Source organism: Oncorhynchus nerka, linkage group LG2, assembly GCF_034236695.1.
Source record: "Oncorhynchus nerka isolate Pitt River linkage group LG2, Oner_Uvic_2.0, whole genome shotgun sequence".
NCBI lineage: Eukaryota > Metazoa > Chordata > Actinopteri > Salmoniformes > Salmonidae > Oncorhynchus > Oncorhynchus nerka.
The window spans coordinates 29,257,121-29,278,949 of NC_088397.1; the positions used below are offsets into that span (position 1 = coordinate 29,257,121).

General features: G+C 42.4%; 1 protein-coding gene across 1 annotated transcript in view; it reads right to left on the reverse strand.

The window, feature by feature from the left end:
• The window catches only part of LOC115144638 (aryl hydrocarbon receptor-like), a 90,450-nt gene extending 69,852 nt beyond the window's left edge, over positions 1 to 20,598 (reverse strand). The window contains 3 exon segments of the mRNA XM_065025713.1: positions 18,954 to 19,144; positions 19,269 to 19,289; positions 19,999 to 20,598. Of these exon segments, the coding sequence (XP_064881785.1) occupies positions 18,954 to 19,144; positions 19,269 to 19,289; positions 19,999 to 20,039 (253 nt within the window). The 5' untranslated portion in view covers positions 20,040 to 20,598.
• Positions 20,599 to 21,829: the final 1,231 nt, after the last annotated feature.

Sequence of the window (21,829 nt, forward strand, 5' to 3'; positions counted from 1 at the left end):
CTTTTAACGGACCTCTGAGACTATCACAGTGCAGGTGCATTTATACGGAGACTTGATTACACACAGGTGGATTGTATTTATCATCATTAGTCATTTAGGTCAACATTGGATCATTCAGAGATCCTCACTGAACTTCTGGAGAGAGTTTGCTGCACTGAAAGTAAAGGGGCTGAATAATTTTGCACGCCCAATTTTTCAGTTTTTGATTTGTTAAAAAAGTTTGAAATATCCAATAAATGTCGTTCCACTTCATGATTGTGTCCCACTTGTTGTTGATTCTTCACAAAAAAATACAGTTTTATATCTTTATGTTTGAAGCCTGAAATGTGGCAAAAGGTCGCAAAGTTCAAGGGGCTGAATACTTTCGCAAGGCACTGTAGCTACAAGTTCAAACATGAACACAAATGAATCAGTTTACAGTTGGCGCTCACTCTCCTTTGCTGAAACCCTCTTCCCTCCTCTACCTCTTCCTCCCCCTTCCCACAAATCGCACATCATCAATTGAGTGTGTGACATAAACAGTGACCCGTTAAAGTGCGACAGCTTGTGTTGGGGACACACATTCACCCCCCAACCCAGACCCCCCGATTCATCAATCATTCATGAAAATTACCCAGAAACACATACACACACAAAAACAGGGGAAGGATTGAACTGCCCACCACCACACCACGGTCCAAAAGAAACCAATGGGACGTGTGAAAAATAGGTATGTAGCTAATGGCCCAAATGAACAAGGTCAATCCCAGTTGAGGTCACAACATCCTCCTGCTAAACCCCATCTCTAACTGTAGGGGAGAGAACATTCAACCTAATCTCAGGTTGTCAGCAGTGACGCAGAGGCGACAAACAACACATAGGTGGGAAAATGCTGATTTACCGTCCACGGTAAGTAAAGTAAATCTCCCTATATTTTCAAGACATTTTTTCCCCCGCAAAAAGTGGGTAAACACTAGATAGTTCAAGCCCCGAGGCCTACATACAATCTTAAAGCACTACTCCAGGACTGAAGGGAAATTGTACAATATTGAGATGGTTCCCTCATTAGAGGACTGTTCCATTCATGTTATGCTATTTCCCTTCGCCTGTCGGTGAGATGCAGGAACTGGACATAATAGTACATGAGTATTTTAGCCTCGTTGATATCTCTCAGTCATGCTGTGCAGCACAATAACAACGCTGAACGCTTTGAATCACGTTTACATGACCCTATATTTAGCTTGGTACTGCGCTACATGATTAAGATTGTGATTAAGGCCATTCTATGCTAATGACATGACGTGAACGTTTGTATCATTTAAATCAAACATGGTAATTATACAGCTAGTATTCCATGCAACATAGCACAAGTATTTCATGAGTGGCTGAGTCGGTGCAGTAGAGAGAGAGAGAGAGAGAGAGAGAGAGAGAGAGAGAGAGAGAGAGAGAGCGATGCTGCCTAGGACACAACACTATACAATGTTACTACAGCGATAATACAACGCTACTACAACGTTAGAGTCTGGTCCCCGATCTGTTAGTGCTGTCTCACCAACTGCTATGGTCACTGTCATGCCAAACATGACCATAGGATTTGGTTATAAAGCACAAACAGATCTGGGGCCAGGCTATTTAAACGCTGTACTACGACACTGCACTAGAAAGTTGGTCTACGGCGCTTCCACTTTAGCCTTGGTACCAGTCTTTGTGCTATCATTCCACTCCTTGCCACTTGTTGTCATGCCAAACAAGGAGTGGCAAGGAGTGGAATGATAGCACAAACAGACTGGTACCCAGGCTACTTCCACTCTCCATTCTAGCAGAAGATCAGCGCCTCTCTGGGTGGGGAGGATCGACAACCCTCTACACACACCAGGGAGGCTCAAGATCAGGAAGTAAAAATAGAACAGGTGTAGCTTAGCACAACCCTCACAAACCCTTCCCCATCCAAACCATCCTTAATATTGGAAAACAGAACCACTCGCATAAACAGGACCACTTGCATAAATAAATACATTAACCACTAGCATAAACAACATCTGAAGAGTGCCGTATGTACTGCTACAACACACACACACACACACACACACACACACACACACACACACACACACACACACACACACACACACACACACACACACACACACACACACACACACAGATGATAATAACATGAACTGAAAAGCGATGTAGTGTTACGTAAGCCCTAATCTGCCTGCTCTCAGATCACAGCAGAGCAGATGGCCTATCCTGGAAACAGTGATGTTTGGATGCCCATAAAGGGAAATAAGGACAACACAGTGTAAATACAACATTTCACATTTACCAGACCCTCTTATCCAGAGGGACTTACAGGAGCAATTAGGGTTAAGTGCCTTGCTCAATGGCACATCAACAGATTCAAACCAGCAACCTTTTGGTTACTGGCCCAACGCTTTTAACCACTAGAGTGCCTGCAGCCAAACACAACTACAATACAACTTAGGCCAGGATTCAATCGGATCACATTTTGTCTGCTATGCGCCATTTAAAGGTCATTTCCGATTGCGCTGACATATGTAGCGTTTACCGTGAACATCGCCTTTAAAAGCAAAGCGCGTTCGGACTGAATCCCGGACTGAAGAACCACTAGAACACTACCTTACCGTTACGCTCTCGTTGTCAATCCCAAACAACCACCAAGTACGCAGTCTTCATTTTAATTTTTTTATGGAAAACAATACGAAGGTCACAAGTTACAAGATTATGATTTTGTGAGTGCTTTTGTGACTGACTGACTGACTACCCCAGGTAATACTGAAAGCTTAAAGAGAGAGCGAGAGCTCTCAGTTGAATAGCCTCCACCACACTCGACTAAATAAATCCATGAATGAATCGTGATGACATTCAACTGAGAGGAAAGCACACACATGGCTTAGAGAAATGGTCCAGAAAGAAACCTTGAAGAAGCAAGGCGTCCTCAGAGACTAATAAACATGTGTGTTTGGCTTCCTGCCAGATCCCGCTGTGACATGTCCTTGATGCTGTCAACTTGATTAAAATGAGGATGTTTATTTTGTCAAAAGGTAGTAGGTCTCTCGAGTGAGAAAATCTGTTATTTGTTTATCCCCCCCCCCCCCCCCCCCGGGACTTCTTTGTGATTCTGTCTTTAAAAGCACATACTTTGTTGCAAAGCATTTCCCAAAGGGATATTAAAGTATACTATTACATTCTCTTCCTCTTCCAGACTGTCTTATAGCATTTTGTTCCTCTGAGGGTGAGGACAGCAGTACAGCATCAACAGACAGCTAACATGATCACAGTACCAGTATATCATGGTCACCACAAGCATCATTGTTGCATAATATGGTTTTAATCAGCTGATCCGATCAGGACAGTTGAGTAGTGCAGAACATATAACACAGTACAGTTGGAGAGGACCATGTAGCTGGCTAAGAGGACTCCTTTCACTTCCTGGGATACATTTTGATGCTGCAATGAGCTGTAAATTGGCTTACAGTGGTTTGTTGATGACTCGCGTTGCCAAGGTTACCCACTCCAAGCATATAGCCACGCTGTACCGGACTTAATGAATCCCCCTGGCTGTCAGGGCTAACTCCCAAATTACACCCCATACCCGAATACGGGTGTAATTTGGTAGCTAGTTTGGGTGAGCTGGGGGGGGGGGATTTCAGACCCCCATTGCTTAGCAGCTTGACACCAATAGCCTCTCTTCCTGATGTCGGTAGCAGGAGGAAGCTGATTCTGAAATGGTAAGACAGAGCTGAGGACATGCTAAGTCAGAATTGCTTTTTGACCTACATGGAAGTACAGTCTGGAACACTGGCCTTAGTGTACATGATCATGCTGTAATACAAGAACACATAACTGTGTTTTCTTACGTGTAACTATGTCACTATGCAGAGTAAGGGAACACCAGGCTTTGAATCCAGCTGAGCCAAACCTCTGTGCGCTGTGCAACACTCGTCACCAAAAACACTTCCTCTTTACCAACAAAACACTTCCAAGAACTGATGCATCGGCAATTCCAGTTCCCCTAGGAGTGTCTGACGCTAGCTGACGCTGGATGATGTAGCCTACAGGGCGACACACACGCACGCACGCACACACACACACACACACACATACACACTGCATGGTGGCCCTGATCCTGTTTGATGTTGCCTACAGGGCGACAATACTGTAGCTAGCCAATTGGCAGAACTGGCATGGGTTCTCACTGCTTCAATGGTGTGGCAGAGAGGGGAGGGTACACACACGCACGCACGCGCACACACACACACACGCGTCATTTGGTGGCCATAGGGGGCAGGGCAGGCACAGTTGGGGTGGCCCAGCTGGGAGAGAGAGAGAGAGAGAGGCTCTGGCACTAACCGGACTAATTTATGGATCTCCTGTTTTGTCTGCTGGTTTCATTACACACTAATTATAAAAGGCAAACATCAGTCTGCCTCTTGGTTAAATAAAGCTGTTGATGCTCTGCAACCGTCCGTAGCAGTGACTCCCAACAACGTACAGCATACCACCGTTCTGCCTATGTATCAATTTCAGTCCACCCTATAAGCTCTATAGGCCTACAGTATAACATGTGGGTTCGGGTTACACCATACGATAGTTGAAAAGCAGAAGAGATGAAATATTGATCACATGGACAGTGTTTCCCGGGAGTAAATATAACAAACAGAAGAAGAAAAGGGCCCCTCAATAAACACACAGTGAAAGTGACAGGGATCTGGTGGGAAATAGTCACATAAATCAGTCCATCACCAGGGGGGCGTTTTCCCAACCACACTGGACATCTACTCAAAGGGTTGTCTAAGGAAGACCTGCAACAATATCAGGGACCCCACACACCCCAGCCACGGGCTGTTCACTCCTGTACTGCCTGGCAAGCTGTATCGGAGCACGGGGCCCAGGACAAGCCGTCAGACTGCTGAACACGTGAACCGGGACTGACCATTTGTGCTGACTCTCCACATCTTAGCACACGTGCACTCATTCACACAGCCTCACACATATATACGCACAACACATATACAAACACACCGAGACGTACGGTATTTGGCCCGACTACACGTCTGCCAGAAGCAGTTATGTGTCAGTCTAAGACGATGTAAACATTGACGTGACCAATAAGGCCCAGGTAGCAGTGAATCTGTCAGTGTGGATTTGTACAGCCTTTCGCTCTCCCTCCACCAGCTCTCCTTCCCAGCGCTTTGCTTTGCTTGGCACGTGTCCACACACACACACACACACACACACACACACACACACACACACAAGCGCACACACGAGCGCTCGCGCACACATTCACTCTACACACACACATCACAACTGCTGCTATTAAGACATCTATTTATTATTTACTAAACTGCACAATTGAAACACTTTGCTCTCCATATCCCCCTTCCCGACACACGTGTAAGTATTGCACTGTAAATGTGTAGAATGGATTCCTTGTATTGATATTATATTTCATCAGATGTATCCTTTACTACTTATCTTGTTCTATTGTTGTTGTCACATTATTGAGGTGAACCTCCAAGGCAGCCTTTCATTGTACCGTGTACACTATGCGTATCCTGTGGACATGACAAATACACTTGACTGGGACCTGGTCAAGAAGGACCTTCATAGGGCCTGGCAATGCTCTGGAGAAGGCTGAGACTGCATGTCATATGTGAATTGGTCCAACAATTAAGTCAGCGGCATCTCGGCTGAAAACAAATGCAACCCACTGGCAATCAAGCTCCTGCTTCCAGTCATGATGGACCAAATAAATAAATACATTACATGAACAAAACTCTGATCAAAAAAGCACGCTAGGCCAACTGAATGTCACAAAATGTCATATCACCATTACCATATCAATTTCAGTAGCATAAAGCTTTCGTCACAGCACGTTCCCCTCTCTATTTCGTTTTGTGGAGACTGTTTTCCCTTTAGTTTTTATTGAGGCGCTCTCAGAGTAGCGGATAGCTATCAGGAGACTGCAATGCCTTGTGACAGCTCGGCAGCAGAGCACTGGAACAGTCCCCACTCCATCAGCTTTTAATGAGCATTAATTGCCACTTAAAGCAGAAAAATGTGTGACTGACACACAATGATCAACAATTTCCTGGCCTTAATAGTGGGTACCGTGGCTGGGACGGGTTCTTGCTCAGATAAGAGTGTCTTTGTCCCAACACTGTCTCTAGTTATTCTACTGTCTCACAAGTCATGGCAGAGAGAGACACAGAGAGACAGAGAGACTGAGAGAGACAGAGAGAGAGAGACAGAGACCGAGAGAGAGACACAGAGAGACAAAGAGACTGAGAGAGACAGAGAGCCAGAGAGAGAGCCAGAGAGAGAGACAGAGAGAGAGACAGAGAGAGACAGAGAGAGAGAGACAGACAGAGAGACCGAGAGAGAGACACAGAGAGATAAAGAGACAGAGAGAGAGAGAGCCAGAGAGAGAGAGACAGAGAGAGAGACAGAGAGAGAGTGAGACAGTGAGAGAGACACACTAGGTTATAGGGAGATAATCATACCATCCACTAAATTAAAAGGAATCTAACAGGGCAGAGACTCAGGGAGAATGCTAATATGGTATAAATCTGAACTAATTAATTAAATCGAATTGATCAAAACAGGAGAATTCTTTATATAGTTAAAAATCAACAAGGAGGCTATCTTGACAGATAAAAATGTATTCCTCTGTGCCACATACATTCCCCCCTCAGAGTCACCCTACTTCAATGAAGAGAGTTTCTCCATTCTAGAGGGGGAAATTAGTCACTTTCAGGCCCAAGGCAACGTACTGGTTGGTGGAGAACTGAATGCTAGAACAGCAGAAGAACAAGACACTATTAACACTCATGGGGATAAACACCTACCAGGAAGCAACAACCTTTCCCTCCCCACATACCCCCATAGAAACAACTATGACAAAGTGAAAAACAAAAACGGAGTACAGCTCGTGAAGTTCTGTTGAACACTGGGTCTGTACATAGTCAATGGTAGGCTGACAGGGGACTCTTTTGGTAGGTACACCTACAGCTCATCACTTGGCAGCAGCACTGTAGACTACTTCCTCACCGACCTAAACCCAGAGTCTCTCAGAGCCTTCACAGTCAGCCCATCTCCCAAAAAGCAATTAGTAGCCAAAAAATACAATTTCTTTTTTTCTCTTTTTGCCTTCAGCAATGAAGGTGTACATTTGGCTGTTTGGAACATAAACTTTATATTTGACAAATTAGCCTCCTTGGCTAATCTAAAAAAGCATTAGAGCAAACCAGAAATAACAGATAATGAAAAATGGTTTGATAATGATTGCAAAAATCTAAGGGAAATTGAGAAATATATCTAATCAAAAACACAGAGAACCAGACAACAAAAATATACGCCTTCAATATGGGGAAACACTGAAGCAATACAAACACACCCTGAGAACAAAAAAGGAACAGCACATTAGAACATCAAACAAACCTCATCATGAGGAATTGGCTATCCAAAATGGGGATATGTGGAGAAATCACTTTGCAAACCTCTACAGCAATATAACAAAGAGCCCAGAACAAAAAGATATACAAGAAAAATTACAAATCCTTGAATCAGCAGTCAAAGAATCCTGTGGATACCCCAATTACAGAAGAATTATTGGAAAAACTATGCACTCTCCAACCCAAAAAGGCCTGTGGTGCTGATGGTATTTTAAATGAAATGATCAAATATACAGACCACAAATTCAAATAGGCTATACTCAAACTCTTCAACATTATTCTCATTGCAGGTTTTTTCCCCGATATTTGGAACCAGGGATTGATCACACCAATCTATAAAAATGGAGACAAATTTGACCCAAATAATTACAGAGGAATTTGCGTTAACAGCAACTTGGGGAAAATTCTCTGCAGTATTATAAATAGCAGACTACATCATTTCCTTGACGAACAAAACGTCCTGAGCAGAAGCCAGATTGGATTTCTAAAATATTATCGTACAACAGACCACATTTACACCCTCCACACTCTAATTGATAAACAAGTAAACCAAAACAAAGGCAAAATCTACTCGTGTTTTGTAGATTTCAAGAAAGCATTTGATTCAATTTGGCACAAAGGTCTTTTTTTAATAAACTAATAGAAAGTGGTATTGGAGGGAAAACATATGATTTTATTAAATCAATGTACACTAAAAACAAATGTGCGGTTAAAATTGGCAACAAGCAAACAGACTTCTTCTCTCAGGGACGGGGAGTGAAACAGGGCTGTCCAATAAGTCCAACACTATTTAACATCTACATTAATGAATTGGCAAAAACATTAGAAGAATCGGCAGCACCTGGTATCACCCCACACAACACTGAAATCAAGTGTCTGCTGTACGCAGATGACCTGGTGCTGCTGTCTCCCACTAACGAGGGGTTACAGCAGCACCTAGATCGTCTTCATAGGTTCTGTCAGACCTGGGCTCTGACCGTTAAACCTAAAAAAAACAAATATAATGATATTCCAAAAAAGGTCCGGAAATAAGGATGACAAATATAAATTCTATTTGGACACAGTTCTATTAGAACACACCAAAACTACACATATCTAGGACTAAATATCAGCAACATATATATTTTATATATAAATATATATTTTTAATTTTATTTTTCGATATGTATACTTTGACAATGTAACAGGTAACAGGTGACAGCATTCCCTCCCCCACATGCCCCCCTAGGCACAACTATGACAACATTACCAACAAAAACGGGTCACAACTCCTGCAGCTCTGTCGCACGCTGGGTATGTACATAGTCAATGGTAGGCTTCGAGGGGACTCCTATGGTAGGTACACCTATAGCTCATCTCTTGGCAGTAGTACTGTAGACTATTTTATCACTGACCTCAACCCAGAGTCTCTCAGATCGTTCACAGTCAGCCCACTGGCACCCCTATCAGACCACAGCAAAATCACAGTCTACTTGAACAGAGCAATACTCAATCATGAGGCATCCAAGCCAAAGCAACTGAGTAACATTAAGACATGCTATAGATGGAAGATATGCAGTTTGGAAACCTACCAAAAAACAATTAGGCAACAACAAATTCAATCCCTTTTAGACAATTTCCTGGGTAAAACGTTCCACTGTAATAGTGAAGGTGTAAACTTGGCAGTAGAAAATCTTAACAGTATATTTGGCCTCTCAGCTCCCTATCAAATCTAAAAATCTCAAATAGAAAACTGAAGAAAATGAACAACAATGACAAATGGTTTGATGAAGAATGCAAAAATCTAAGAAAGAAATTGAGAAACCTATCCAACCAAAAACATAGAGACCCGGAAAACCTGAGTCTACGCCTTCACTATGGTGAATCACTAAAACAATACAGAAATACACTACGGAAAAAGAAGGAACAGCACGTCAGAAATCAGCTCAATGTAATTGAAGAATCCATAGACTCTAACCACTTCTGGGAAAATTGGAAAACACTAAACAAACAACAACAGGAAAAATTATCTATCCAAAATGGAGATGTATGGGTAAACCACTTCTCCAATCTGTTTGGCTTTTAGGCTCTATAACAAAGAATAAAGAGCAAAAACATATACAGGATCAAATACAAATCTTAGAATCAACTATTAAAGACTACCAGAACCCACTGGATTCTCCAATTACCTTGAATGAGCTACAGGACAAAATAAAAACCCTCCAACCCAAAAAGGCATGTGGTGTTGATGGTATCCTTAATGAAATGATCAAATATACAGACAACAAATTCCAATTGGCTATACTAAAACTCTTCAACATCATCCTTAGCTCTGGCATCTTCCCCAATATTTGGAACCAAGAACTGATCACCCCAATCCACAAAAATGGAGACAAATTTGACCCCAATAACTACCGTGGGATATGCGTCAACAGCAACCTTGGGAAAATCCTCTGCATTATCATTAACAGCAGACTCGTATTTCCTCAATGAAAACAAAACAATGTACTGATCAAATGTCAAATTGGCGTTTTACCAAATTACCGTACAACAGACCATGTATTCACCCTGCACACCCTAATTGACAACCAAACAAACCAAAACAAAGGCAAAGTCTCATGCTTTGTTGATTTCAAAAAAGCCTTCGACTCAATTTGGCATGAGGGTCTGCTATACAAATTGATGGAAAGTGGTGTTGGGGGTAAAACATACGACATTATAAAATCCATGTACACAAACAACAAGTGTGTGATTAATATAGGCAAAAAACACACAAATTTATTCCCACAGGGCCGTGGGATGAGACAGGGATGCAGCTTAAGCCCCACCCTCTTCAACATATATATCAACGAATTGGTGCGGGCATTAGAAAGGTCTGCAGCACCCGGCCTCACCTTACTAGAATCTGAAGTCAAATGTCTACTGTTTGCTGATGATCTGGTGCTTCTGTCACCAACCAAGGAGGGCCTACAGCAGCACCTAGATATTATGCACAGATTCTGCCAGACCTGGGCCCTGACAGTAAATCTCAGTTAGACCAAAATAATGGTGTTCCAAAAAAGGTATTTTGTCGCCAGGACCACAAATACAAATTCCATCTAGACACCATTGCCCTAGAGCACACAAAAAACTATACATACCTTGGCCTAAACATCAGCACCACAGGTAACTTCCACAAAGCTGTCAACGATCTGAGAGACAAGGCAAGAAGGGCATTCTATGCAATCAAAAGGAACATTAAATTCAACAAACCAATTAGGATCTGGCTAAAAATACTTGAATCAGTCATAGAGCCCATTGCCCTTTATGGTTGTGAGGTCTGGGGTCCGCTCACCAACCAAGATTTCAACCAAATTAGATCCAGCCAAATCATGAGAAAACAAAAAGATAATTACTTGAAACATTGGAAAGAATTAACAGAAAAACATGGCAAACTTGAATGCTATTTGGCCCTAAACAGAGAGTACACAGTGGCAGAATACCTGACCACTGTGACTGACCCAAACTTAAGGAAAGCTTTGACTATGTACAGACTCAGTGAGCATAGCCTTGCTTTTGAGAAAGGCCACCGTAGGCAGACATGGCTCTCAAGAGAAGACAGGAGTATGTGCACACTGCCCACAAAATGAGGTGGAAACTGAGCTGCACTTCATAACCTCCTGCCCAATGTATGACCATATTAGAGACACATATTTCCCTCAGATTACACAGATCCACAAAGAATTCAAAAACAAACCCAGTTGATAAACTCCCATATCTACTGGGTGAAATACCACAGTGTGCCATCACAGCAGCAAGATGTGTGACCTGTTGCCACAAGAAAAGGGCAACCAGTGAAGAACAAACACCATTGTAAACACAACCCATATTTATGCTTATTTATTGTCCCTTGTGTACTTTAACCATTTGTACATTGTTACAACACTGTATATATACGTAATATGACATTTGTAATGTCTTTATTCTTTTGAAACTTCTGTATGTGTAATGTTTACCGTTCATTTTTATTGTTTACTTCACTTTTGTATATTATCTACCTCACTTGCTTTGGCAATGTTAACACATGTTTCCCATGCCAATAAAGCCCCTTGAATTGAATTGAATTGAGAAGGAGGAGGGAACACGTAGGTCATCATGTCTCTATTTCAACAGTAAGCTACAGTACAGCTCCAACAAATCGACAGTAAGCCTCTCTCTGGCTGAAATTGTTATCATGCTCAAAGTTTACCTAAAAGCTGGCAAAGCAATTAAGAAAACTGTAAGCTGTGTTGGCAGGGGTCTGTTTTCCTCTACTCCTCACGTAAGACGGCCTGATCTGTATGGAAGCTTCAGTCTGATAAGTGACCAGGGCTGAGCTCAGTTCAACACACACACTGGCACGCACGTAGACACACAAACACACTGGGCACTAGGTTCGGGCTTAGCCAAAATAAACACGGCCATTGTTGTGAAAATATGGAGACTTGTGGCTAGAGCAGGGTGTGTGTCTGTGTGCGTGAGCGGGTTCATTGATGGAACATAACAGTGCTCCGTACTCATACGTACGCACGCACGCATACACACGCACGCACACACACACACACACACATGCACACATACACTCACCTAATTAGCAGGAATGCATTCTATGGGATCAGGCATACCAGACAGTTTTTCCAGGAATTAAGAAAAGCTTGTTGACAGTCTGATGGTGTAAGGTAAAGAGCAGGAATTTGGAGAGAGAGCGAGAGAGCGAGAGAGAGAGAGAGAGAGAGAGAGAGAGAGAGAGAGAGAGAGAGAGAGAGAGAGAGAGAGAGAGAGAGAGAGAGAGCGAGAGAGAGAGAGAGAGAGCGAGAGAGAGAGAGAGAGAGAGCGAGAGAGCGAGAGAGCGAGAGAGAGAGAGAGAGAGAGAGAGAGAGACTATTAGTTCAGTTTCTTCTTCATCTGCTAAATCTCATTATCTCTCTCTCTAATAGCACTGGGCACTACAGTAGGTTGAACCATGAGAAAATAGGTCAGTTGATGGGAAGGTACACTCTGGTAATCACACCAAAGTGACCTTTTAAGACCAATGTATTCCTGGACTGGCTACCTTGACATAGCAGCACAAGACTGGCCCTTTTGTGTCCACAAGGTTTGATTCTGGTGTGCTGCTGGAGTTTTTTTCACCCATATCCCTTCTTCTTTTCCTTTTCAAAGGAATATATAAGTGGATTAACCCTGTTGTTTTTTATTCCAAAATAATTTAATCCTCAACTGCTCCTTTTCAGCGTATTGTAATGACAGCACATTGGTAGGAATACATTGAAAAACAAAAGAGACACTTTATTTTGTGGCTCAGTTATGAGAAGAGCTGTTGAACGATATACTTATAAAAGCTATATTTCTTTCATATTCAAGCCTTGGAACTGAACTTTCTAGTGCGGTTTCTTTGTTCGTTTTTGCTCTCTAGCCATCCACTTATTTTGGCTTTTTAACTAGTTTCACATACACCTGTCCTGTTCTCTGGCTCCGTGTGGTCCACAGTGTCCTCATCCATTACTTTCCCATTGGCTGTAGTCAATTCATCATGGACCAGTCATAAGCTCGTTAGCACAGGGCCTCCTCTCTCTCATGCAAAATCACAGGGAGTTAATTTACCAAAATGACCTGGAACCGTCATGGTTGAGACTCATTCAAATCAATCGAACCATGGAGGTAAAAACACACCAGATCTACTCTACTCCGGCCACTGAGGTTGAGCTATCGTTGTAACTCAACACAAAGCCAAGGCTGTGCCGTAAAGCTGTCTTAAGACAGTCAGGCACATTTGTAACGCGCGTTGAGTGGGGAATCCATCCTTTGTGAGCGAGACAACCGTGGCAACGGTCTGCGGGAGGCCTTTCCAACCGAGTGTATAGAGGAAACGTGGAGATACACTCAATTAAACAGAGCTTAGAGAGGAGGCAGGCACAGGAGGGGGTGACCGGGTTAGTGTGACGGCACAACGCAACCAGAAAATACAACAACACCATCATCACCTCATCTCCTCTAGTTGGAGAGACATCGGAAAAAAGGAATGCGCTTTCTCTAAATCAAACGGTATCCAGTCCGGAGGTTTCCAGTCCCCAGTCTCCGGTCCATAGACGGCCTCCAGTCCAGAGCCTCTATAGACGGCCTCCAGTCCAGAGCCTCCAGAGACGGCCTCCAGTCCAGAGCCTCCAGAGACGGCCTCCAGTCCAGAGCCTCCATAGACGGCCTCCAGTCCAGAGCCTCTATAGGCGGCCTCCAGTCAAGAGCCTCCAGAGACGGCCTCCAGTCCAGAGCCTCCATAGACGGCCTCCAGTCCAGAGCCTCCATAAACGGCCTCCAGTCCGGGGCCCGCAGCGAGGGTGCCCAGCCCAGGGCCCGCAGCGAGGGTGCCCAGTCCGGGGTCGGCGAAGTGGGTCCTCGCATCAGAGGTGCCAACAAAGTGGGGTGAGCCAGTGGTGGAGCGGGGTCTGCGTCCCGCACCTGAGCCGCCACAGTATAACACAATCTCAACACCTCTTTCAAATGACTAAGAACATTCAATAAGGAGGGCACAACGGTTGATAAATGAGTTTCAAATATCTTCTATTTACTTAGTATATCCTCATGTCTCTGAGGTTGCTTGAGGCATCATAGGCATCACTTACGACCAGTTTCATCTGAAGCATATTTGTAAATCTTCTCATAATTTAGTCTACCAATATCCAACTTTTAGGGCTCTATTTTAACAAACCTAACACAATGATTAATCTAAGCGCTGGCGGTAGCACTATAGGTTCTGAGGGGGGTGTCAGAAATATTTCTTTGCTATTTTCACACCCGGGAATTATGAGTACAATAGCTGGCGGTGGCGTGAAAAGGCTGGGTTTTGATGAATAAACAAGTTGTAGATGTGACGAGGGCTTGGCAACACACTGGCTTAATACGGCATGCTTTTGTCTCACGTTCTGTAGGTCATTGACGTCTTTGCGTTGTCAACTCCAATTCTGCTGGGAGCACGGAATATTCTTGTCCTGGTCCATTGTGGATTGATACTACAGTTAAATAGCATAGGCTACAGTAACGAGTAAAAGCAAAAAAATAAACACACCAAAAAACGTTTTCTCAATAGCCTACGTTGGGAGTGTTGGCAGCCAACATTGTTGTAATTGGCTTCAAGAGCCTACATGTCTTTACGCATTGCACTTCTCCTCAAGTAAGAAATACTAGGCTCCCATGAATTGTATTGTATGTGTGAGGCACGTTCTCAAATAGCAAGATATAGCCCAGGCCTACCTTTGATACCGCATTACAGGACTGAATCATTTAAATACGTTTTGGAGGAGAGTGTCTTTGTTAACCCGATGAGAGGCGCTCTTTGGAGATGGGGGTGGATACTGAACAAGTAAAATGAAGTTTGCAGGTCGGCATATGTGTGCAGTATATTTTCAAGTCAAGGCACTCTGACGAATGAAGCATTAAACACCTTTTACTGATGGGCTATTTCGCAAGACCGGGATAAAAAAAGACATGACGCATTGCTGTTGATGTCACGGCCGTTAAAAGAAGAGGACCAAGGTGCAGCGTGGTGAGCGTACATTCTCTCCTTATTTGGAAAATGATGCCGAACAAAACAATAAACACGACAAAAACAAACTGTGAAGCTAAAGTCTAAGTGCCCTAAACAAAGTCAACTTCCCACAAACACAGGTGGGAAAAAGGACAGCCTAAGTATGGTTCTCAATCAGAGACAACGATAGACAGCTGTCCCTGATTGAGAACCCTACCCGGCCAAAACATAGAACTACACAACATAGAACATAGAATACCCACCCCAACTCACACCCTGACCAAGCCAAAATAGAGACATAAAAAGGATCTCTAAGGTCAGGGCGTGACAGTTGAACCAGGCTTAGTAGCCTAGTCTTAGGGTAGCAGGGGGCTTAATATGAAATGGAAAACAATATTTCTAAATAGAATCGGGTCAGAAGCATGATATGTTAAATGGCTTCTCTCGTTCCATGGCACTGTGTACACACAGTGTACTAGCACATAGAGGCTGCTGCCTGCATATGGACTTGAAATCATTGGCCACTTTAATAAACGGAACACTAGTCACTTTAATAATGCTACTTCAATAATGTTTACATATCTTGCATTTTCTCATTTCATATGTATATACTGTATTCTATACTATCTATTGCCTATGCCACTCTATCATTGCTCATCCATATATTTATATATTCCATTCCTTTCCTTAGATTTGTGTGTGTTAGGTATTTGTTGTGGAATTGTTCGATATTACTGCACTGTTGGAAATCGAAGCACAAGCATTTCGCTACCCTCGCAATAACATCTGCTAACCATATGTATGTGACCAATAAAATGTGATTTGATTTGATTTGACACTAAGGCCTAAATGTTTTTAAGCACAACATTCACACGTCTATACAAATTACTAGGCCTCTGTCAATTGCATCGTTGCCTATGTTTGAGGCAGGTCTAAAAAAAATATGATATGGAGGATTGAATAGTTTGGAGTAGCGTGTCTTTGGTAATCGAATGAGGTGCATTGTGAATAATGAAAATGTATGAGGGAAAAAAAACGACAAAATATTTCAAAGCACTCTCAGTAGGCCATTTGAAACCCCTTTATTCATAGGTTACCTGGATAATGGCCAGGATAAAATACGCACCTATGCGATGCTGTTAAATCAGTCTCGATTAAGGTCGGGGTAGGCTATGTTTGGTTTTTAATCAAATGAAATGAAATCGGGGGAAAACAATTGTTTTCGAGGACACACCTCAAATATTGCCACTCCTACCACCTCAGCACAAGGGAGATGATGTAAAGACAGATAAATTGCCGAACCTCGCGTTAGGGCTGGAAAATGCCCGTGTGCCAGTGATGACGAAATTGCAGACTAACGTGCGTTTGACACTTGCTCCTCCTTAGCGCCAGAAAGAAATAGCGCTTTAGTGTGTGAACATTTCTTTATAAACTGGTCTTTACACAATATTCAATTGTCACCACATGAATGATTTTCGACACTAAGCTGCACATCTGGAAACAGCTCAGCTGAGTCATGTCACAGCTTAATATTTACATGTGAGTCATTTATCAGACGCTCTTAGCCAGAGGGACTTACAGTAGCGAGTGCATGCATTTTCGTACTGGTCGCCCTGTGGGAATCAAACCCACAACCCTGACGTTGCTAGTACCACACTCCACCAACTGAGCCACACAAGGCTATTACCATGACATTAGCAAAACATGACCAAAAAACTCAAATAAGTCAGGCTTTACGGTCTGGCTTAATTGTTTCCATCCTTATGTGACCAATACCCACACACCCACCCTTCCTGTCTCTCCCGCTCCTTATCCCTCTCCCTCTCATTATCCCTCTCCTTATCCCTCTCCCTATTCCTCTCCCTTATCCCTATCCCTTTCCCTCTCTCTCATGACCACTCCTTCTTTGTGACAAAAACCCTGTACAGATTTCCCCATGTGTGCTCCAAAGCCACTCTGAATATCTCCATTGGTCAGACTCATTAACAGCCTCTGTCAGACCCAGGGCACAGTGGCAAAACCATTGAACTAATGATCTACCAATGTTAAAGTATGTACAGTGCGAGGCTACTTGTACCTCAGTCAACCACCCATTGGTCAAAACCTATAAAAAGAAAGCCACGTCACATTCCATTACCCAGAATCCTCAGCCATCCTACTGCACAGCACAAATGCTGTGATGACGTATTAGTTGCCAGTTGAATCTAAAGAGCTATGCTGGCATGTTGCTAAATTTCCATTTAAAAATCACACAAGCTCTTCACTAAAAAAGCCTGTAAAACATAACATAGCTCATCTAATCCCTGCACATCAAATAGCATTTTTCATATTTTCACATAAATAATGGTTCACTACAAAGGCTACACAAGAGTGGTATACCCATGTTGTACCCTTAGTTTGGGTGAACTGGTGCAAAATGGCGCCATCGAATGCAGGAAGACCCACAGCTATATTCTGTAACTAGGTTATATAGTAGCTAGCCATGCTCTATTCAAAACATGTGATCAGATTTGCATTCTTCCTTCAAGTGTTACACTGTTTATGTTCATTTACATTGCTGCTGATGTAATGCAGGTATACCATTTAAAGTGTTCAATCCATTTAATGAAACACAGCTTCTTCCATTTACATTTAACCAATTGTTGATCTATTAGTGTAACATAACGTGTCACGTACGTCAGGGAGCAGTGACTTTTATCCAAAGAGACTTACAGAGACGAGACATGTTCACGCGTGATCATATTGTTGATCACAGGGAAAACCGCCACGGGGGACTCAGGAGGACCCATCATACTCCATTACATTTAGCCCTTTAGTTCTTCTCCCCTCCTTTCATTCTTTCCAATATCCTTCTCTCCTCCAGTTTATGTTAAGCAGTATGGTGGATGGGAGGGAAGGAAGGGACCTCCTGGGAGTCTCTGCTCCTGGTATATTCAATTCATATAACTCCCTGTGGAGTCCTCTCAAAGAGTAACCCTGTTATTGTCTCTCCATAGACACACGCGGATCCAAACGCAAACCTCCAATCTCCCCGTCCACTTCCAAATAGACGGAGGGAACCTACGTGACGTTATTCAGTTGGAAATCTCTTAAAACCATAAACATTGGGTAGGAAGGTCCAGCAGTCATTGAGGTGAAACATCTCCACAATATTTGAGCTTTGTTCTGGTGTGCCTTGAAGATAGTCCCCTAAGCAATCTCAACCCTGCCCTTCCCTCCTAGCCTCTCCTCTCCTCCGCAGCCATGCACTTTCCATTCCCCGTGCAGCATCTTCAACACGGCTCTTACCCACGGCAGAGTCGGGGTCATGCCCACTGTTTCCATTCGACTCACCTCAACAACCATTTTAAAATCGACTGTCTAAAACAAACATTTTCCTCCCTCCGTCTTATAAATGATTGAAGCTCATTTCCTTTCAATTATGCATGACGCATCACCAGCGCCAGAACTCAGCGCCGGCCCTGCATCATCATCCTAAGACAGGAAGGACTGTAAAGGTGTGATTCGGACATAGAAAGTGGATAGAAATATGTTTCTGAATGCCATTGATGAGTTTATTGAGTAGTTAAGTACTGTCTTTGCATCATGTATGTGGTGTGTCTCGGGAAGAAAATGTGATAGGATACGGCGTTGCAACATTTCTTAGAAAGACCTCGCCAAGACAACACATTTATTTAACACATTTAGAAGGAATTGGGATCATACAATCTGATACCTTATTTTCAGCACAAAGTCCAATTTCAAATAATATCATATCATATATAATAACTGTATTTTATTTTATTTTTAAGGAACTGTCCAAATAACTGGTCATATCTAAGTCACTACAGTGCATATCCTAAGCTTAAAACCTCCACACAGTTACCTGCAGCCAACACACACACACACACACACACACACACACACACACACACACACACACACACACACACACACACACACACACACACACACACACACACACACACAATCACCTGAGAAGAAGTTCTTGGTCCTCAGGTAGCTCACGCTGAGCCGTAAGATAGAGAGTTTATCCAAGCTGGAGGTGACCTCCTCTGGGAAGGGCAGTAGACTGGCCAGACGGTCCAACTCAGAGTTCAGACGGTCCCGGTGGCGCTTTGATGGGTTAGACTTGGTCCCTTCAGATGGAGCTTTCTGTTTCTCTCTGAGCAGGAGAAGAGACATGGGGTTTATTAGGGAATCACAGAGGAAATTATGAAGCCAGTAGGCTAATTCTCTCAATATTAATAAGAAGGTAAACAGTGGACATATTACCACTCAGTACTCACTTTTGGTCTTTCACTTCGATGCTAAATGGTAAAGCATATAATTAAATATTGGTATTAATAATAATAATATAAGTTTAATAATAAATAATCATCATATCAATAATAATAACAATAATAACAACGATATGATTATAATTATGTTCTTATTTTCTTATAAGTTTACTTATTATTTTCGCTCCTATTTAGCTTATTTTTTAAACAGTTATAGATAAGCAACAATAACACTGTAAATACAGTGTGAAAAAAATATTAATAGTCAAGATACAAGTACTTGAACGTTTCACACGATACATTAATGGCACACTGAACTATGAAAAATACTGAAACGAAAATTAATACAAAAGGCCTGAGAATGATGAGCACGAGCACTGCGTGCCCTCTCCCATCTGAATTGAACATCACTTCAACCATTTTACCTCATCATGATTTAGGAGTCAAATTAAGTTGTTTTGTTATTTTTATTTAGGACATTATGCATCATTATCCTGACACAATATACTATATAGGATAAACATACTGCTTATAATATAAAAATATAAATATCCAAATCTGTCTGCACCAAAGAATATTGAAGATATATACATGCTATTTGGATGGATCGTGAGTGACTATCATGTCATATAGCGTTGTTTCATATATTATCAAATAATAAAAAAAGAATAACGTTATGGTGTGCCATTTTAGTTCATTATGCAAGCCAATGGAACGTTTAAAAAAAACTCTCACTTACTCTCTTTGCGCCGGTTTTCTTCTTTTCCGTCCAGCATACATGGTTGGGGCTTTACTGCGGTATAGCCGAATTATTCAACGTTAAGTGAAGACCGAGCCGAACTACATAAACCCGGTAATGGTTGTCTAATAACCCATCTACTCATCCCCAGATCTTGTCCAGAAGGAACACTGTTTTCAAGAATGGATCAAGCAATGCACCGATGAATCAGTCCTCTTGTCCTACATCAATGACGTTGATGTTTGTCAGGCGGTTCAAATAATTACGGCCACAAACTAATACTGACAACGATTGTATAAACGCTAATGCATGCAACTAAACGCCGTATCACAATGAAATAGAGTTTCCCAACAAATAAGCAATGCTAAATTGACATTCGTCAAAAAGTGTCAGCAGCAAGTGCATCCCTTCCGCCGTGTTTAACCGGTGCGTAAAATGCTGTTGACATCCGATATTAAATGCCTTCCTCGTCATGCAAAGTCCATGTCATCATTCGTTTCGAAACAAACTTAAAATTAGTGGGAAAAAAATAGAAGAGGAAATAATAACGACATTGAAATATGGTGCCGTTTTTTCGCTAACGCATCTTTGCAAATCTCCTCTTGTGGCACGAGCAGCTAAAGCGCGCTCTCAAACTGAGCCCACAACCCCCTTCACAACCCAGTTAGGCCGGGGTACACGCATTGGACTGGACTGACCAGGAAACCCGCACAGATTTGTGCAAGAGCGCGCAAGGATCAGAGGTGGAGGCGCGCGAATCAGAGGCCTTGAGTTAGAGGGCGCGCGCAAGGATTAGGCCCCAGGTTAGAGGGCGCGTGCAATTAACATAAATTGGATCAGCACAAGGGCCCATTTGGTCACTGGCACAACTATTTGTGAAGTTGGTTGGCTATTAGGCTATGCAATTATATATTTAGTGAAGTTGGAAAACCTTTCAGAAGTTTAAATAAATAGACAGGTATAACTAAATCTTGATTTGCTCATTTTGGTTATGCCCTTCTATTACTAAAATAACCACGAGGACCTTTCCTCAGGTGAAATAAGGAAACTTCAAAACCTTCCAAAAATATATTTTTCTTTCTTTCTTGTAATAGCCTCAATTTTTTTTTCCTGTTTCAGTCCAGAATTACCAAAAAAGTGAGTTGTGTGCAAACATGTAAAACCAGAAGGCTTGTGGTAATGTTATGTGAGTAAGCTCCCTCTAGTGACCAAAATGAATATGACATAAAACCGTTTCATAAGTGGCTGGGTCAAACTACTACTTCTACTTTTACAGATGACATAACATGGCATAAAGTAACATAGCATAACGTAACATAACATAGCATAACATAACATACATCTTTGAAAAATGTACATCTTTACAGATAAAATAATGATTGTAAATAAATACTCCAACTGCTCCCTCTCCTCCTATCCTGTGGGGATCATGAAGGCCCTCAGGCATACCGTATCAAAAATATGCAAACATAGAGCAAATCAGAAGGGGGCAAATAATTTTTCGCGGAACTGTAGCTTATTAACAGAATATTCCAAATGTACCACAAAAAGGGTGAAAAATAAATGGAAGAGGGATCTTGGGACCCAGATCACAGAAGATCAATGGTCTGAAATGAATGAGCAATCCCAGAGAGTTTACATTAACACAAGATACAAGGTTTGTCAGTACAATTGTATTCATAAAGCTTTATCTTACACCTGAAAGAATGAACCTCTTGTCCCCACACTGCCCTCGCTGTAAAACAGAGACAGGTTCTCCATTACATAGGACATGGGCCTGCTCTGAACTTGGTAGCTTGAGATTGAAAGTATTTTACACAAGGTCCTTCAT